Source organism: Mercenaria mercenaria, chromosome 18 (genome assembly GCF_021730395.1).
Source record: "Mercenaria mercenaria strain notata chromosome 18, MADL_Memer_1, whole genome shotgun sequence".
Classification (NCBI taxonomy): Eukaryota; Metazoa; Mollusca; class Bivalvia; order Venerida; family Veneridae; genus Mercenaria; species Mercenaria mercenaria.
The window spans coordinates 53,804,281-53,823,398 of NC_069378.1; the positions used below are offsets into that span (position 1 = coordinate 53,804,281).

Below are 19,118 nucleotides of genomic sequence, written 5' to 3' on the forward strand. Positions count from 1 at the left end.
TGAAACTGCTCTCAAAATGTGTACAAATAGGATTTTTATCTGCATATTATAATTTACTTATTCTTCTTCTATTTGAATATGAGTGGTACATCTGCCTGCATCATCGACAGATTGAAAATGTAATGCGAGGATGATTCTGAAAACTGACATTATGACACCCTCGGTGGACATATTCAAGAACTTGGGGTGGCTATTAATCAATAAACGAGTTAGCTATCACACATTTGTACTAACTTATAAATCACTTAATAATTTGACACCGCAATACATTAATAAATTGATCACAACTGTTTTCTATGTTTACAACAGAAACATAAGATTGGTCATAAGTGAACATCTCAGAAGTTATAGATCAACTATATATGACTGTCACAGATCATTCTCGGTTGGAGGTCACAAGATGTGCAATGCATTCCCTTTTGAAATCAGATATTTTGATATTTTTAGCTAATTTAGAAAATATCTTAAATGAAACTCTGTTAGCAGTCACTTTATGTTCTGTTCATCTTCCCTAGTTCTTTAATCAAACATAATTTACATGTTGTCGTTATAACCTTGACTTAGCCTCCTGGTCCACACCACATTGGAGACAGCAATAGGGGTAAGATGGCCTCCAGTGAAATATCCTGTTATATCTCTTCGTTTTCCTGATTTATGTGATTCTCTCTAGCCACCACCATTTACAATATCATCCACAATATCTTTGGATGTGAATACACTGTTCTTTCGTCGAGATAGAAATTATTACTTCCATGAAAATTATCATTTTTATATAGATTTTGAAGAATGTGTTCATTATCATTATCGAATTTAGAATTGTTCCTCAATTATACTTAGTGGCATGATTTATTTTGTAATTTACTGCTTTCTTATCTATTTACTTGCGCACTAGATATTTTCATTACTTTTTCTTCTTTATGTCTTATCTCTTAGTGAAATTGTCTTTGCAATGTTTATATTTTCATATAATGTGTATTATTTTTTCATTAATCTATTTCTGATATTGCCAATATTTAATTTCTTGCAGACCTATTTCAATGTTGCTGCTTCTTTTTAATGTAATCCACCTATTTCATGTACTTTTCTTAAATAAGTTTCTTTTTCCTTCTTTTTTGTTGGTGTCTTTAGTTTCTGACGTTGCCTAGAAATAAATTTCTGTCACATTTCTGCCACTTATGATCAGTTTGTTCATTTGTTCATAATACTTTATTTTAATTCATATCATATGTTGCATTCTAATGATAGAATGTTTAAACATAACATTTTTGAGGACCACTGTGGTGTAAGACTGTCTATAGCAAATGTGTTATTCTCATTGAAAAAAGAATTTATTACTATAATTATTATTATCCTCAACTTCATTTTCACCATACATTTTGTTGAAAGTCGCATCGGAGAACTATAGCTCTAATACACCTGTTGGATGACCGTTATTGTCAAGTTTTTAGCTGATTTGGTTACATTAATATATTCTGCGACTGTTTCATTACTAGATACCATAACTCACACATTTCCTGTTGAACAAAACTGGCTGACCCAACCATCTATTGACATAAATAGCTGCCATTTTAAAAGGACAACCTCATGTCATGGAAATCCATCTGGTCTCAGTTTTAAAATCGCAAGCATGCTTGATATTGAGTTGGAACTGTAAAAACTTCATATGCGTTCGGCAACTCCGATGATTAAATCTGATAGATATACAGAAATATTTTCCAGCCATTAGAGAGTGTTACAGAACAGTTAATAATGATATTTTTAGATCAACTGGATGGTAGATCGTCGGCGAGGCATATCACCTGTTAAGCACTTTACTAAATGGAATACCTGACTCTGAAATCAAATAAATCATGGCTTTTTTGTTTGAACTGATCACAACATTGGTTCACTTTCAAATAGGAATTTCTTAGGCGTATATTCTAAATAGGTCTGGCCCCGTGTTCACAAAACATTTTCAGTCTCAGCTGAGTTTGATAATGAAACTTTATTTGTCATTTATATCTAAATAGCATGTTTAAAACTAAATTTCAAGTTAATAAAAATTTTCAAATGACTTTTCAGTAGTGATGGTCAGTTTCAGTTGGAATCAAGTCTTGAAGTTTTAGTAAAATTGATATTAAAATTTCAAACTCAAACTCAGCTGAGACCGAAAAATGTTTTGTGAACACGGGGCTTGCTGTTCATCAATATTATACATGATGTATTAAACGCATTGTCGAAATATGTATCAGTTGTGTAATTTCGTCCCATATAATTAGTTCTTTATAATTTCAGTTAGACAAAAGTAATACAGCAGATCTTACCCAAATCTGTCACTATATGTCTCTCTTTTGTTCTTGGGTTTGTCTATATGAGCCGCATCATGAGAAAACCAACATAGTGCGTTTACGACCAGCATGGATCCAGACCATCCTGCGCATCCGCGCAGTCTGGTCAGGATCCATGCTGTTCGCTAACGGTTTTTCTAATTGCAATAGGCTTCGAAAGCGAACAGCATATATCCTGAACAGACTGCGCGGATGCGGATGCGCATGCTGTTCTGGATTCATGCTGGTCGCAAATGCACTATGTTGGTTTTCTCATGGTGCGGCTCACATACATTTGTGTATATGTCAATCATATATACTTGATAGAAATGTTTCGTTTACGGCAGGGTGCATGCAAACGTTCTTGTACGTATCGTACGGGATCTTCGTCTATTTTGCAATTCGTTCAGTCATATCTCGCAAAACACCTTATATATATATCTGGCTTCAAATTAACCATTTAATAGAACAGTTGAAAGAGAACTAACAGTTTTAAAATATTTTGCAGATAGATTTTTCTTAATCACAGGTTCGCAAAATCATAAAAATATATATCATCACTTGATGAAGAACATTTGTTTTAAACATTTACAGAAATAGATTTTTCATTGCAGTACATACGATTTTGTTCTATTTGTAGCATTTGTAACCCGCAACTGTTATCATTAATTTTCATATATATATTCTTTTTAACCCGTCAAGAAAGATAAAGTTTCAATATATCTGTATCATTTTTCAGGTTAAGATCGCGGTAGAAATTGTAAAGATAATATCACAACGTAAAACTTTCAACAAATGAAACGAGTTAGAGATATTAAGATAAATATTGACACAGTAAAGAAAGCTGGATTCATATGAGAAAAAAGACGACTTTGTTATTCAGAAAAAAAATAAAGAACATATATCTGTTACCTCATAAAGGGAAGTCCAAACTCAAAATTGCAGATATCAATCTAGATTTCATTCTTTTTCATAAAGTTACTTTTTGCCCGAGGAATGACACATTTCAGTATGAATTCAAGCCTTATTTAAGTCGTTTTTATTTGAACATTTTCTTGTTTATGGTCTCATATGCTATGCATCTATATTTGTTATGATATTAGAATGATGAAATAGGTATTATATATCAATAACTAAGTACTGGGTATATAAGAAAAGTTTAAATATCTCATATAAACGAAATAACTTCCGTATTGTCTTTTGATAAATACTTTGTTTAAAATATAACCATTTTCTAACTTACGACGGAAGGATATTCATAAGTTCCATTCACACAGTCTAATATAATAGAATAATAACAACATATTTTCCTTATCCTTACATTTACAAAAAGATAGTAATAAAAAGTTTCAATCACCCTAACTTATATAAAAGTTTAATCATGACAAGCTTCATTTACCCTAACTTATATAAAAAGATAACCGTAATAAGTTTCGTTTACTCTACCATATATAAAAGGCTTCTTTTACCTTAACTTCAACAACTTTCATTTACCCTACCTTACATAAAAGGGTAATGGTCGTAAGCTTCATTTACCCCAAGCTGTATAAAAGGATAACAGTGACAAACTTCATTAACCCAGCTTTATATAAAAAGATAACCGTAATAAGTTTCGTTTACTCTACCATATATAAAGGCTTCTTTTACCTTAACTTCAACAATTTTCATTTACCCTATCTTACATAAAATGGTTATGATAATAATCTTCATTTACCCCAAGCTGTATAAAAAGATAACTGTAACAAGCTTAATTTACCCTACTTTATATAAAAGGGTATTTATATTAAATTTCATTTACCATAACTTATATGTAAAGATAACCATACCAAATATTCTTAATTAATAAAGGGCTCTGACAACTCACCAAAACATTGCCGATATTTCCCGCCGCCGCAGCTATACTGGTAAATATAAGAAACATCACTGACATTGTTGGATGGCGTGTCATAAAGTTGTAGTCCAAACTAGACTCATTCACATTGTCTGTCCAGCCGTCCGAACGACTTAACATGTCTTTGAACATTGGATGTAAGTTTTCAATATCCGAAGCCATTTTGTTAAATGTGTTGTGTTTTGTGTTTAAAGTGTAATCATTGCCACTTTACTTTAAGTAATACTGTTTTACTATTCTTATTACACAATTTGAATCACATGCATACACGCATTTTTTTTTTTGTGGACGATTTCTTCTTTCTATAATAAAACTGATTTTCTGTTTGTGTTTTCACTTTTTAAGGCTTCTTCACTTCAAAAATATTTCTAGGACGAAGTAATCCTTTAAATTTATTATGTATGGCTGCTCAGTGCTTTTTCATCAAAAATTGTTTTGTTAACATTTTCCACATTTTAGTTTCTCACATCAATTGATATATATGTTACCCGATGATTGGTATTTATTATAAATATATTGCTGGTTTTATTTACAAAATAGATCCTTTTGAAAACTCAGTTATTCATTTTCTTATGAAGGAAGTAATATCCAGTATACAATAATGTTTAACTTTAAAAAAAAATCCATTTCGTAATTCAGCAGTTTTCAAATACATTTCCACGTCCTATCTCAAACAACTTTTCGATGTGCTGAAGATAATGTAGAGTTATTAAGCTTGAGGAACAGAAAAAAAATCAATGTTTCGTTGTGAGTGTAATCATTATTTATCACCTATACACTTTGTTTACCCTTCGCTCCCGTCAAGTACTTTGTAGAGAGTTATATCAATATATTTAAGCTGATAAGCTTTGTGTTCGGCTAATATTACTTGAATACGTCTTCGCACATTACGTAAGGTCTAATTTTCGTGCAAAATGTAGATAGTGCCTTGGTACGTGAAAAATGCTGTCTTGTTTCTGAAAACCAGTTATTTAAAAAAAACATACTAGCATTTGGCTAAACTGCATTGTAAACAACTAATATATAGAGCATTTGGCTAAACTGCATTGTAAACAACTAATATATTATAGTTATTAAAACTTCGTAACTGTTAAAAAATGTACCACAATTATTCTGCTCCAAGCGAAATCATATCCTTAATTCTAAATGCATCTGTTTAATCCTTTTTGTTATGTAAAATGTCCAATGAAATCTACTAGAAGATCCTTTGGAAGCATGGAATGCTACCAAACAAAATAATAGCAGGCTCGGTTTGATGGTGTGCTCATGAGAGGTAAAGGAAAGCGTAACACCGTTCAAGCACCCTAGACAGGCTTATACGCAAGTAAAATTATGTCTCTATGGATTTCGCAGTCTATGGTATACGAAAAGTCTAGTTTATTGATTTGTTATGGAAAAAAAACCTTACACGTGTTTTAATGTTTCATTGTTAATTTACATCCTGTCCGAGATATAATCTTATATGCCAGCAAACTTCAGCAGATAGCAGAATAAATTGTAATGAAAACCCACTTAGGTTTGTTTCCGACTGTTTCAAAACACATCAGTGGAGTAATTAGTTCATGTTAAAAAAATTAAATCCATTGGTTTATTGATAATTATTTAATTACGTATAACAGCTTTATATACTAAGGACTTTGCTCCAAATAATCTAAAAAAAGAAGGCATTATCAACAGTTGTCAATAATCCAGCACAAGTTATATTTCACGTTGTAAATATCCATGTAAACATTCATGAACAGACACATTGATTGTATGATTGTATTTTTTGACATGTCTATTGTCGTAATATTGCATGAAAAGGTACATCGGGTAGAGCGTAAACAGATTTATATCTGTTTGAAATATAAGAAGTGCAAATGACGAAATATGATCCAGTTTATCCTCGTTGTAACAACGAATATAGTCATCGACTTTTTGCATTTATGTTTCTTTGTTATGATACCTTAATTTATATTTACTTCTGTCATCTGTACGACTGGTTGGTGCATTAGATATAAATAAAAAAATTGTCAAATACCAAAGAAGGTTTATAGCCCTCTTTTCCTTTTCTTTTTTTTTTTTATTTTGTGTGTAGGGTTGCATGTCACAACGACATAGTCAAAGGGTTATATGGCGACGTTCCAGATTTTCATGGTGGAGGAAGACCACAGGTGCCCCAACGGGCATTATTTCATAACAGGCGGGCATCTGGGTAGAACATCCGAGCTGGATTATATCCCTGTAGGGCTGAACTGTTGCGAACACAAGGACTACCCAAGAAAGTTTATGTTGGTGAGGACCTATATACGTCAGTGTATGATAGTTGGTATGTCAATGTTACATAAGTCAATATTTCGAGGTAGAAGTTACGCGTCTCGAAACATTGATTTACATGAAATTCCACCTAAGCCTGTTTAAGGAGGTGTAAAGGATGTTGGAAATTTCATTACAACTCATGACAGACTCAGCCAAACTGAATTCGTTATTATCTTGTTCCTTTCGATGCTTTCAAATGATCTTTCTGCGGACTTCATCAGAATTATACTTAGCGGGATATTGGGTGGAATTATCTGGGCAAACAATCTGATTTTGGATGCGCTTGTAAAAATATTCTGGTCTCAACATATTAAAAAAAAACATCTGGCCTCCATCAGAGAAAAAATATTTTCCGGCTTGGTTGCAATATAAACAAATCCGATCAAGTCCCCCACCCCCACACACGCCCACTGAACCACTGAAGGAAACCCTTTACCAAAGGTTTGTCAAAGACATGTGTATCTGCGGAATAAATTTTTCAGCCTTCGATACTGTATAGAGCACACAGGGAATAAGATTGAACATTACGTTAATCTAAACTTATTTTAAGATGACAACTGCCTTAAGCAACCAGACTGTGTCTCTCTCTTGGCTAGCTTCTTGATACATATTAGATTTATATAAAAAAAATCAATAGTAGCCAAAATGAGACCAAGTCAAATGGTTTATCGCGGCCAGAAATTTGTACAAACCGGACAGAAGTTACGAAATTGTCATTTGTGCAGGAAAGAAGCGTTTACCATAATGTCCAGTACTGGACAGGTATAGTGACCATGCACGGACACAGCCAATTTTCTCAGAGGGGGTCCGATCCCCTGCCCCCCCCCCCCCTGGAAATTTTGAAATTTAACACTTCATTTTTTGCATTCTGGGACAGTTTTATGGACTAACCTGTTAAATTTGGGAAAATGAAAAAATCAAGCTTTCTTGAAGGTAAAATTCTTAGTTTCTTTTAGATAAATAATATGAATTATGTCGGGGTCGTATGTAGCAGCAGCCGCATATACTTTACATGCTGTCCTAATGTTGCCTTTTTCGAAAAATATTTTCTTTCCTTCTTGTCTTCTTTCCTATTTAAAGATTTTCCAGAGGGGGTCCGGACCCCCGGTCCCCCCCCCCCCCCCCCCCCTCTGGATCCGCGCATGGTGACATATCATGCTTTCTGTTTATACAGGTAAACTTGTGTTTGGTTAAATTTCAACAGAGCACAATTGTCTGACTAGTGTACAAACTCATTACTGTTTTTTCAGGCAAGGGTGGAAAAAAAGTGGTAGACAATGAAAGCAGTAACATTTTTAATAAAAAAAAAATGAGACAAACATTTCCATGTTAAACATACGATAAAGCCCGAAACGCGTGAAAATGTTCCGAATGTAAATCGGGTGAAGTAAGCGCTCTATGTATAGAGTTAGATTATGCGTCTAGATTGATTAAACTGGGCGAGTCTACTTACTTATTACTTGAGGATGAAAAAAAAACGTGTTTTTTAAATGTTGCTCTTAAACAAGGGTGGCGGTTGAACTACCAAAAGTACAACAACAGTTAATTCACAACAAATCGTACGGTATGTTTTATAATCAGTAGAAGCTAGTCGTATTTACGTTTATGAGACCTGTTTCACCCACAAGTAAAGAATTCACAGGTCCATCACGAAATATTTTCCCCAGCGCGCATATACTTGTCCTATTCAATATGATCGCGGCGCGATCAATAATACAACTTGTTTGTTTACAAAGTTGTTTCCTGTATGTTTCGAATATTACCTTTCCTAGTAAAACATCCCTATCTAATCACTGATCGCATATAATATATGATTACAGAGCAGAAACCCAACTATTGAGTAAATTTCGTTACGCTGACTGCTTTATGGATGTGCAACTGAATCTGCTATAACAAAGATAATAACAGAACAAAGCCTCGTGATATTTAAAAGCTGGAGATAAAAGCATAGCAAATATTTCCATACTGTGAAATCATTAATATTCGTGGGGGACTAATTTTCGTGGATTTCGTGGTTTAGTCAATCCACGAAATTTAATCCCAGCGAACAAGTAAAATTCCAATTCATTTTATGTTCAAAAGTTGAAATCCACGAATTCTTATCCCCACGAAATTGCCGTCTTGACAAAAACCACGAAATTTCATGCCCACGAAATAAAATGATTTTACAGTAATTGCATGTTTGGAAGTAATTAAAGAACTCACCAGAATATCCACTTAGCTTAATCGATTGGACATCTAGGTTCTGGAAACATTTGAAGTTATCTAAATCTAAATCAGTTGTAAAATGGTACATTAAAACCTGTAATTAACACTATTTGAATTCTAATACCACCAACGCTCTCAAATAAAGTACCTGCTCATTATGTGAGTAATATAAAAGTATGTTTTTATTACGAATACAATATGGAAATAAATGATATACAAATGTGTCTTAAGGGTTTTTCAGATATAACTGGTTTTTTTTCACTCAAATAACATAATTACATTTGCACATTACAACTGCACAATTTGAAAAGTCATTATAATATCAAAAGTTTCTTTGTTTTTTCAAGATGTAGTGACAAAAAGTTATTCCAAGTAATACAATAAACTAGAAGAGAAGGTGAAAATTTACTTATTTTAATTATTACTATTATCGTCATTTTCATCATCATTGATTGATCGATCGATCGATTGGTTGACTGATGGATGGATGGATAGGTTGATTGATAGATTGATTGATATATTTAATGGTAGGTAGGTAGGTAGGTAGATTGATTGATTGATTGATTGATTGATTGATTGATTGATAATTGCACATCATAAGTATCATTAGTCTTGTTCAGTAATAACTTGATTGACTTTGTTAACATTATTGCATTGATCTTTACCATCGTCAATTAGAATAAGAACACTGTTAACATTTAATTTATTGCATTGAGTTTTAACATCGTCAGTTAGAATAAGAACACTGTTAACATTATTGCATTGAGTTTTAACATCGTCAGTTAGAATAAGAACACTGTTAACATTATTGCATTGAGTTTTAACATCGTCAGTTAGAATAAGAACACTGTTAACATTATTGCATTGAGTTTTAACATCGTCAATTAGAATAAGAACACTGTTAACATTATTGCATTGAGTTTTAACATCGTCAATTAGAATAATAACGCTGTGAACATTATTGCATTAATCATTACCATAGTCAGTAAGAATAAGAGAGCTTTTAACATTATTGCAATGATCATTAACAACGTCAGTTAGAATAAGAATAAAGTTGGCGATCTATTTGCATTAAGTGACGTCTTCAATAAGTAAAAGAATCATAGACAACGTGTTTTATTGTCTTACATAAATTTAAGTATGCAACTTCCTAATTGTTTGTTTGTTTGTTTGTTTTGATTTAAACGCCGTTTTTCAACAGTATTTCAGTTATGTTACGGCGGACAGCTAACCTAACCTGCATTCTATACCAGTACAAACCTGTTCTCCGCAAGTAACTGCCAACTTCCCCACATGATTCAGAGGTGGAGGACGAATGATTTAAGACACATTGCCCTTTATCAAATCGTCACGGAGAACATATGCCACGCCCGAGAATCGAACTCGCGATCCGTAGATCGGCTCTCTCCCTATTGAGCTAAGCGGGCGGGTTTCCTAATTGTTGCTTTCTTTTGTTTTAATGGGTTTAAAGGCAAAGAAAATCTCCTATATAAGTGACCCCCCCCCCCCCCCCCCCCCCCCCAAATACCAGACTTTTTAATCCCCAATATACAAGATCCTGTCTGGTCCAGTCTGATAAGGGTCCATAAAACCCCTGTAGACTTGACATGTAGCCTAATTATTGTCAGAGAATCATAAATTTTATTGCCTACAGGTAAATTGGTTATTTCCTGTGTTTTGCATTTTATGAATTGAAATGCTGTTGTTTTTTTAGTCTTTTTTTCAGCATGTACACAAAATTATTTTAATTGATAAGGTACTAATTTTGATTGCTCAGTCATGTTGAGTAATGTCATGGCCAATTAAATTATAACTCTTATAGTAAAGCAATTCTCACTATAAAATAATTATTCAAAACTTAATAAGAGAAATTACAAGTTTGTTTATTCAATGATTATGATCTTTTTATCAAAAGTAACAAAATAACAAACGAAAAAAAAAGATAATTGCTGGATTTTATTAGAAGAAGAAGAAGAAGAAGAATGTTTTATTTGACTTAAACTGTACACAGTTTCTCGTCGTACATGAAATATACAAATAATAAGTAATAAATTAAACATTGAATTAAACATTGAAAGATCAAAGCATATCTACATAATAATAATGTCTGACATATAAATGTTATGAGGGTGGTCTTGTATAAATACATAATGTTACATGTAGTCCAGCTATCTATTCTTCATGCAGAAATATATACGCAAGTTAAATATAGATTCTACTGGTCTGTATAATATCTATTTTCACAATAAATATGCTTAGAAAGTTGGCCAGTCATCCACTAAATACCAGTACAATATTAGCGTTTCACAAATATGAAACTTATCCATTCGTAACAAATGTGGCTAGTTGCAAAATTCGTAGTAAGTTTTCATTGTAGTAATCAATGCCAAATAAGGATAACCGCAATTGACACCCACTAGTATCAACCAATCACATTCCACGTGTACGGATTAGTACATTACATGGTAATTTTGGTTACCAAATAAGGAAACCTGAAATTGATTGTCACACGATGTGTATTGACGAATGTGTAAATGGACAACACGCGTTACGTTGCACTGATTGTTTCGGATAACCGACCCAATTTCAGGAAAAACTAATTATTACAGGTAAGTATACAACTTCTATAAATGTATAATATGTACAGTAGGTACCAACATGATGATATTTTCTACTGTAGTGACAGTCTTACTGCGACGACAGTCTAAATAAAGAACTATTAAAATGGTTAGGTATATGTCATGTCATAACTTTTACTTATAAATGCGCTGTCGCTATGGTTATGTTTATGCATTATCACGAATCTGTCAAAAGTGAAACATTACATTTGCATTTTTGATAAATGAGTTATAGATATGTAGATATATGCTTCGTCAATTTAAATGTGGAAAAAAAAATCAGGGGTGTATCTGCCCATATCAACAGTCGCATTTTTTTTTTTTTATAAAAATGCACATATCAGTCACATATATTCTAATACATATTGTAACAGTGTCAGGGACTTTAAGAATCCGTCTTAATATTTGACTGTCACTGCAAAGAAAATGCAATAGTTTTTACTGGTAGATTCTAATATCGAAAACTATATACAGATACTAAATATAAATACAAAACAACATTATTTACAACTATGTATTGTTAAGCAGACTATTTCGTAAAGCAAACGCTTCGTACACAAATCTACTCAAATTTTTAAGTGCAGTGCTGTTTTTTGATTTCATCAGTTCATTAAACTTATATACACTTGGGTTTCTGTAAAAATATGGTCTAACATATAATCTTCTAATTGGCTGATAAGCCTCACAAATAAGTATGAAATGGTATTCATCCTCAATATCTCTTTTATTACAGAGTGCACAGTAGCGTTGATGTCGTTCTGTTCTGTTCACTGCATATCTACCCGTTTCAATTCGAAGTTTATGAGATGCTAACCGCAATCTTGTCAAAGAGATGCGAAACTTATTAGGTAATAAACTCAAATAACTTTCATATGTGAGTGAGTCTTTAAAATTTTTATAAAGAAACATCGAGCTTTGATTGTTTATAACATTATTCCATGTCTGTAAAAATACATCATACACTCTTTGTTTAAACAACAATGGAAAAGTTTTCAAGTTAACAACATTTGGATTATTCCATACATAAGAGAAACCAAAATTATCTAATAATGTTTTAATATCAGAGGCCCAGTTTCTTCCATTTACTTTACCTATCATATTATACAACTCTTTGTACAAGGTATTTACAATAATATTATGAGATCTAAGTATCTTGCACCAAAACTTTATCATTCTTGTATATCTGTTTATATATAGGGGATATCTGCCTAGCTCTCCATATACAGCCATGTTACTTGTTGACTTTTTTACATGCAACAATTGTTTACAGAACTTTAAATTTAGAAATTAAGGAAGTGTTCAGTTGCATTTTTAATATATAAAGAAGGTATATAGACAGAAGGATGTTATATATTAAAAATGCTTAATTCCTCTTGCGTTGTCTAAATAATGTTAACTTTCTTTTATCTATAATAAAATCCAGCAATAAAGATATATCATTGTTCAAAATACACACTAATTTATTACTTCTAAAAGCTATGTGCCTGAATGCATTTTTTATATTTTTGATAATAAAAAACAGCAATAATGAGATGTTATTGTTAAAAAACTTACTTTATTAAAAGTATGATAAAACATTGTTGTATCTTATCACTTTGCTTATTTAGCCCTAATTCAATCAAGCTTTCTAAACTCGTTATAAAGGTGAGAACTGATTTGCAATTTATTTACTGCACAGTAGCTATACAGTAGCTTATTATGATAAACAGAAGCAAGTCTACCAATGGTCCCGACTTGTGTATTGGCCCTTACCAACAATACGCAGACCTTATCATCTCCATAGGCCACATACCAGGCATACCAGAATCAGTGTCTTTAATGCCAACACGACACATTTGGAGATAATATGACGACTTTCCAGCTTTTTATATCAGAAGAATATCCCAGATGCCGATCCGAGAAGTATTACAGTTGCAGACAGGCACCGAGACAGAACCATAGAACTTCCGCGAATAAGCTAACTGACTTCCTAGCATGAATACATTCTATACCACAGGCGCGGGTGCGAGACCAAAGTGATCATGGTCAAATAATTCAAAGTCAGCGACTGTAATCACAAGGCAATAGAAGTCTCATAGTTAACCCTTACCCTGCTAAATTTCTATTATGAACTTGCCCATCTTTCAATTTGGACAGTACCATTAAATGTCAAAAGGGGTGCCTACAAAAAAATACTGACTGAATGGCGAACAGTGCAGATCATGATCAGACTGCACGAATGTGCAGGCTGATCATGATCTACACTGGTTGCAAAGGCAGAATCAATCGTGTCAAGCATGTTAAGAGTTAATTGAAAATTACAGCAACTACGATGGTGTTATACAATAAGAATTTAATGTGTTTATGCCATTAGGAAGTACGTGGCATGGGAATTATTATTACAGAAAATACCTCAAGCAGATAATACAATCTATATTGTTGACCAATAAAAGCAACATGCTCTTGTATTTCTAGATTTAATAAAACCACAGAATAGTCACTAAGTCCTTCCAGTGTGGAACATTTAGAAAATAATATGAAAAGCTTTGTTGATATAAACAGCTCATATAATTAATAAAAGTTGTTATGATTCAAAAGTTTTAATTGCAAATAACAGTTTCTAGCATAAGCGCTAACTATACGTTGATATTATTATACTGTCTGATATCATTTGCAACACTGTGGAACGACACATTCCCATACATATTAAATTGTTAAAGTCATATTGTCGTATGAACATATTACAGAAACGGGTCCTATGATATAAAACATTACATGTTGTCTAGTTTAGTGAATGGAATAAAGTCTGTCGAACTGCACTGTGTATGTTTTATACGAATGATTAATTATACCAACAAACGAAAAATATGTTATTTAATCCGTAATGTAATTATACCATTTTTTTTAATTCATTATATGAGCCGCGCCATGAGAAAACCAACATAGTGGGTTTGCGACCAGCAAGGATCCAGACCAGCCTGCGCATCCACGCAGTCTGGTCAGGATCCATGCTGTTCGCTTTCATAACCAATTGCTATTAGAGAAACTGTTAGCGAACAGCATGGATCCTGACCAGACTGCGCGGATGCGCAGGCTGGTCTGGATCCATGCTGGTCGCATACCCACTATGTTGGTTTTCCCATGGCGCGGCTCATATATTGTATAAACTGACAAATTGTGTGCGAACCCATCAGTTCAGTCGGTGTTTCCAAATATTTTCTTGAAGTGCACCCGAGTGCTTCGGGGCTTATTATTGAGTAAGCAAATATGCGTTAACAGAGGAATGAATTAACGTTTTGTTAATGCACGTTTTTAGTAAAACACAAATTAGGGCTACAGTTTCATCAAACACATTTGTATGGAATTGTAATTATGAATTAAGGATCTGTTTATCGTATCTTTAGAATTAATTGTAATTTTAGCCTGTAACGTTCAATAGAATAAACAGCAGAAAAAATTGAGAATTGAGAAAACAAACAAATGATAATATCACCCCATTAACAATTAGGGACATTTAAAAGAAATGACGTGACAACAACAAATGACGTCAAAAGTGCGTCAAGATGTCAAAGATTATTTCTTTATGAGAATAATGTTAGGAGAAATGAAAATGATTTAACATAGTCCTTGGCCAATAACAATTCAATTTAGAAGGTGTAAATATGGTAAATTAACCGTTGTAACATATAAATGCTGACACTCACCATATAGAGCCAGCTAAATAAGCAACACAAGTTCCACTTGCATGTTTAAAACATTTTATTGTTACAGTGAAAGTTTAAAGTTTTTGTTTAGCGGTACTAAAAAGACTAAAAACAAGTCATATAAACATCACTTTAAAATTAAATCCGGGCTATTTCATATTTTATACGATACAAAAACTGTAATGCCTGCAATTCGGTGATAAATCATATCGTTTTACCACCTTAAGCTAATTTCATAGAGGTTCTTTTCCTCTTTGTTTTCAAAAAAAACGTACCCATGGAGTTTTATTTGTAATTAAAGAGACACTTTTCATTCGGAGGTTCTTCAGAGTTAAAGCAAATAATGAGTTTTCACCACATCTGTTGAGGGGAGAAATTGCCTATATAATTATGCTAGTTCTTTAAGAAGACATAACCATTCGCCTGTCCGAACTTTGGACAGAATTTGTAAAATTGTCGGATAAAATTCTGATTTGAATTAAATGGAACAGTTGCAATGCATTGCTCTGCGCAGGCTTCCTGTGAAGACAAAGTCTCTTTCGTTTTTATGCTGTTAAAAACGGAACTTTTTTATTGCTATAAGGTAGCCTAATTGTTAACTGTCAATACTCGCAGAACAGCGGTTTCTCAAGAATCGTTTTTGTCAATTTTAACATCCACTTTCAAATAAATAATAACTACTAAGCAAACCATATGATTTGATTTACCAACAGCTCGAAAGCAGGGCAATATGATAACATTACTCTGTATACGTAGCATGTTTCAATATTACACTCGCTTCGAAATGATAGCATTAACTGCTAGGTTTAATTATGGAATTGTAATCGAACCATAGACCTCAAAACAAAAGACAAATCTTGTAACAAGCGATAATTACATTATCATTATAATAGACTCAATGACCATCGAAAGAATGAATCGCTATAGATAATTGCATTTTCTTTTTCTGATAAATAGAGGCCACTCAATCAGATTTATTGAATTAAGAGCAATCAGATACTACAGTCAGCGTTGTCTATTTATTAAACTATCCAACAGCAATATTAAAGTGCGTATAGTGTTCGAAAAATCTCTCCGTACTTAATGTGTTTATGGTTTCTGGCCCTTTCGGATCACGAGCTATAGAATTCCGTTAAGCCGGTGCAATGGTGTGAAGGTGTCATGCAGTCACCACAGGCTCAGTAAAACCGGTCTGCTTTAGTTAACTTGGTTGATTTTATGCTCTGTGTCACTGGCTGATAATGGACATTAGTGCATCAGTATGATGTATGTCTATATATAATTATATTCACAAAGAAACTTTGTACATATATATAACGGCGAAAGTCTTCCACATTTTACGTAAAATGTGGTGAAATATCAAGTACGTTTACATTCTGCTGACTGACTTGCAATTTAAAAGCGATCTCCATAAATTGTGTTTGCATTACATAATAAGGTTATTAGAATAGTTGTACCGGGATGCTGTATTCGACTCGAGTGTATTTTCCGACCTGGCAAAATCCAGGAGAGCTTCCAGATCTAGCTACTGTTACGAGTATAATGGCCATTTTATTGTATACCTCCATCTTTTTGTTTGTATGCAACATTCGCTGTTTATCGATGTTTAAATAGAACCGAGTGTAGTTTTTATGTGCGCTTTTGTGACAGGTCATGCATATTAAATGAAAGTAGTCCGGCAACATGCAATACAAAAGGTACAATATGGATTATTTCTCCCTATTCGTTTTTACGTGTGATGTACAAACCGTACTTATAACAGAATTGTATAGCTATATAACAACGGGGATTATACGGATATTTGTTCAGTTTAGATCCTCATAAAAAGTACGACATGAGACAGGAATTTATGGTCTGGAAATAATTATGCCTGAACTACAAGCTAAATACACAGAAACAACACAGAATCATAGAATATCAGTGTCTTTAAAGAGCAATGCCACCAGAAAATAATATTTATACAGACACAACGTTAAGGTAGCTCTACATGTTTGTTTCCGCTTATTAATGAGCTGGTGCTAGGGGTGTGAGGGGTATTGCACATTTCATAACATTTCATGTTTAACACCTCAATCAAACTGAGCCTGTTATTACGTTGCTTGGTTGTGTTCTATGCTTCGAAAGGATCTTTTCACAGATTTTACTGTTTATGTTTTATAAAATTACATAAGGGATGCCATGAGCTAATAAGGGGGTGATTCGTTTTTGTACAGCTATCACATTTGTATGGTTAAATAACGTTACATTTTCCTGTCTACCGGTTTACCAAGCGTGCTGAAATACCAACAGACATATCGTAATAATAACTGTAGTAACATTAGAAATAGAAATAGTAGAAAAAGTAGCAGCTGACACTCATTATTTTTATAATCATGATCAACACAATAGTATAATTCATTACTAGTCTGTCTAGATCTTAAATACCATTTTAGGCGCATAGGTATTAATTCAGATATCCATTGAATGACAAACTCGTAATGAATTGATTGGAAGATGAAATGAGGCAAACCCAATCAGTGTTATTTAGTTATGACCAAGTTTAGATACAATACAGATATTTTGTTTCAGATCAATGATTGATAATTTAATCTTATTCCCATTTGTCGCATGAAAGCACAAGTATTTTCAGGCTTTTTACTCATTAATGCATTCATCGACGTTAATTCTGTAAATATTATACCTTCAAGAACAGCATAAATATTATACCTTTAAGAACAGTATGACAGTTAACTGCCCCATGTGGTTCGTTCTAGGACGATCTGTGTATGAAAATAATTGTAACCACTGCCTTACCCTTGCATGATCGTAAGAGGCGACTAATAGGGTCCTAACACTTGGTGTTGCAGTAACTCTGTGATTGCAGCAGGTATGCAAATTTTGATTCCATACCTCATGTTTTTATTTCGGTGTAAATGAGATGTGGAACTAAAATTTGTAGTCCTGTTTGGCTCCATATAACCTGTACTGTGCTGGTGTGCCGTAAAACCCAAATGAATAACTAAATAATTGAAAATTAACTACGACAAATATCTAATGCTAAGTACAAATGATTCAGTGATTCACTTAATACAATAAAATTAAAGTTAAAATACTTTGAAAGTATAGAATGCTACAAAGCAAAATAACAGAACAGAACAGAACAGAACAGAGAATTTATTAGTCGAATGCATAATACAGCATATAGACATAAACAATGGTAAATACTAGCAATGCATGGTAACAAATCGCAAATAATAGTAGACTCGGTTTTATTAAGTCTGTAACATAGATGTTGAATGTACTCAACGATCCAAAAGGACTAGAAAATATAACAACACTGAATAAAAGTTTTTTATGGTAAACTGACGCACATTACACTTATAATTTAAACTGGGCGTCAAAAATGTTTGTGTCTGACAAATAGTAAACTGTTATGCCTCGCAGTACGTTTAGCCTAGGCGTCGAAGATGCGACAATTTGTTCGTTGTGACAAATTGTTGTACCATAAAATAACTTTGAAATTGGCGTCGAAGATTCTTGCACATTATAATATTTTTAGAATGGGCATTTGAGAATCAAAAGTCAGATTTGCATGTTAATGGTAAGGCAATAATGACAGTTTCCTTCAATGGCACCCAGATAATGCCCAAGGTAACGATATTGCATGAAAAATATAAGATATCATTCATTTTGCACTAAACAATGGCAGGGTTGAACTACTTTATATCTGCTCAAGTGTTTTAAATGAAATCTTGTAACATGTTGTAAATCGAAAGTATTAAATATATTTCTTTATTTCCTCCAATGACGAAGAGCATATGAATCATACAATACAATTAAATACAAATACGAGAACAGTATATACAAAATATATGTACATGTGTACAACAAATGCATTTGAGATATAATTTATTCCATAATGACATGCTGAAAGAGACCTATATATAACAATTTCGTCAGCAAAATTAAGTTTCTTATTCACTCAGTTTATGAAATTTAGCATACATGAATGGAAAGGGAAAACAATCTTGTAGAATGGAGAAGACATTTAAGTATTAAACTAAGGTTTGCCTAATACTAGAACAATATTGATATATAAATCTATAAACAACAGTGAGCGATCGATCTCAGCTGA

General features: G+C 33.0%; 1 protein-coding gene across 6 annotated transcripts in view; it reads right to left on the reverse strand.

Annotated features, from left to right (window-relative positions):
• LOC123537912 (melatonin receptor type 1A-like) overlaps positions 1-19,118 on the reverse strand; it is an 81,588-nt gene that overhangs the window by 17,818 nt on the left and 44,652 nt on the right. The window contains exons 1-2 of one of the 6 annotated variants that reach the window (XM_053530023.1): positions 5,606-6,003; positions 4,171-4,886 (exon numbers count right to left, since the gene is read on the reverse strand). The exons of 1 other annotated variant lie outside the window; for it this stretch is intronic. In XM_053530023.1, the coding sequence (XP_053385998.1) occupies positions 4,171-4,359 (189 nt within the window). In that variant the 5' untranslated portion in view covers positions 4,360-4,886; positions 5,606-6,003. Of the gene's footprint in view, positions 1-4,170; positions 6,004-19,118 lie in introns of those variants that run through there. 4 more of the 6 variants (XM_045321827.2, XM_045321828.2, XM_045321826.2 and 1 more) reach the window with 4 other exon arrangements.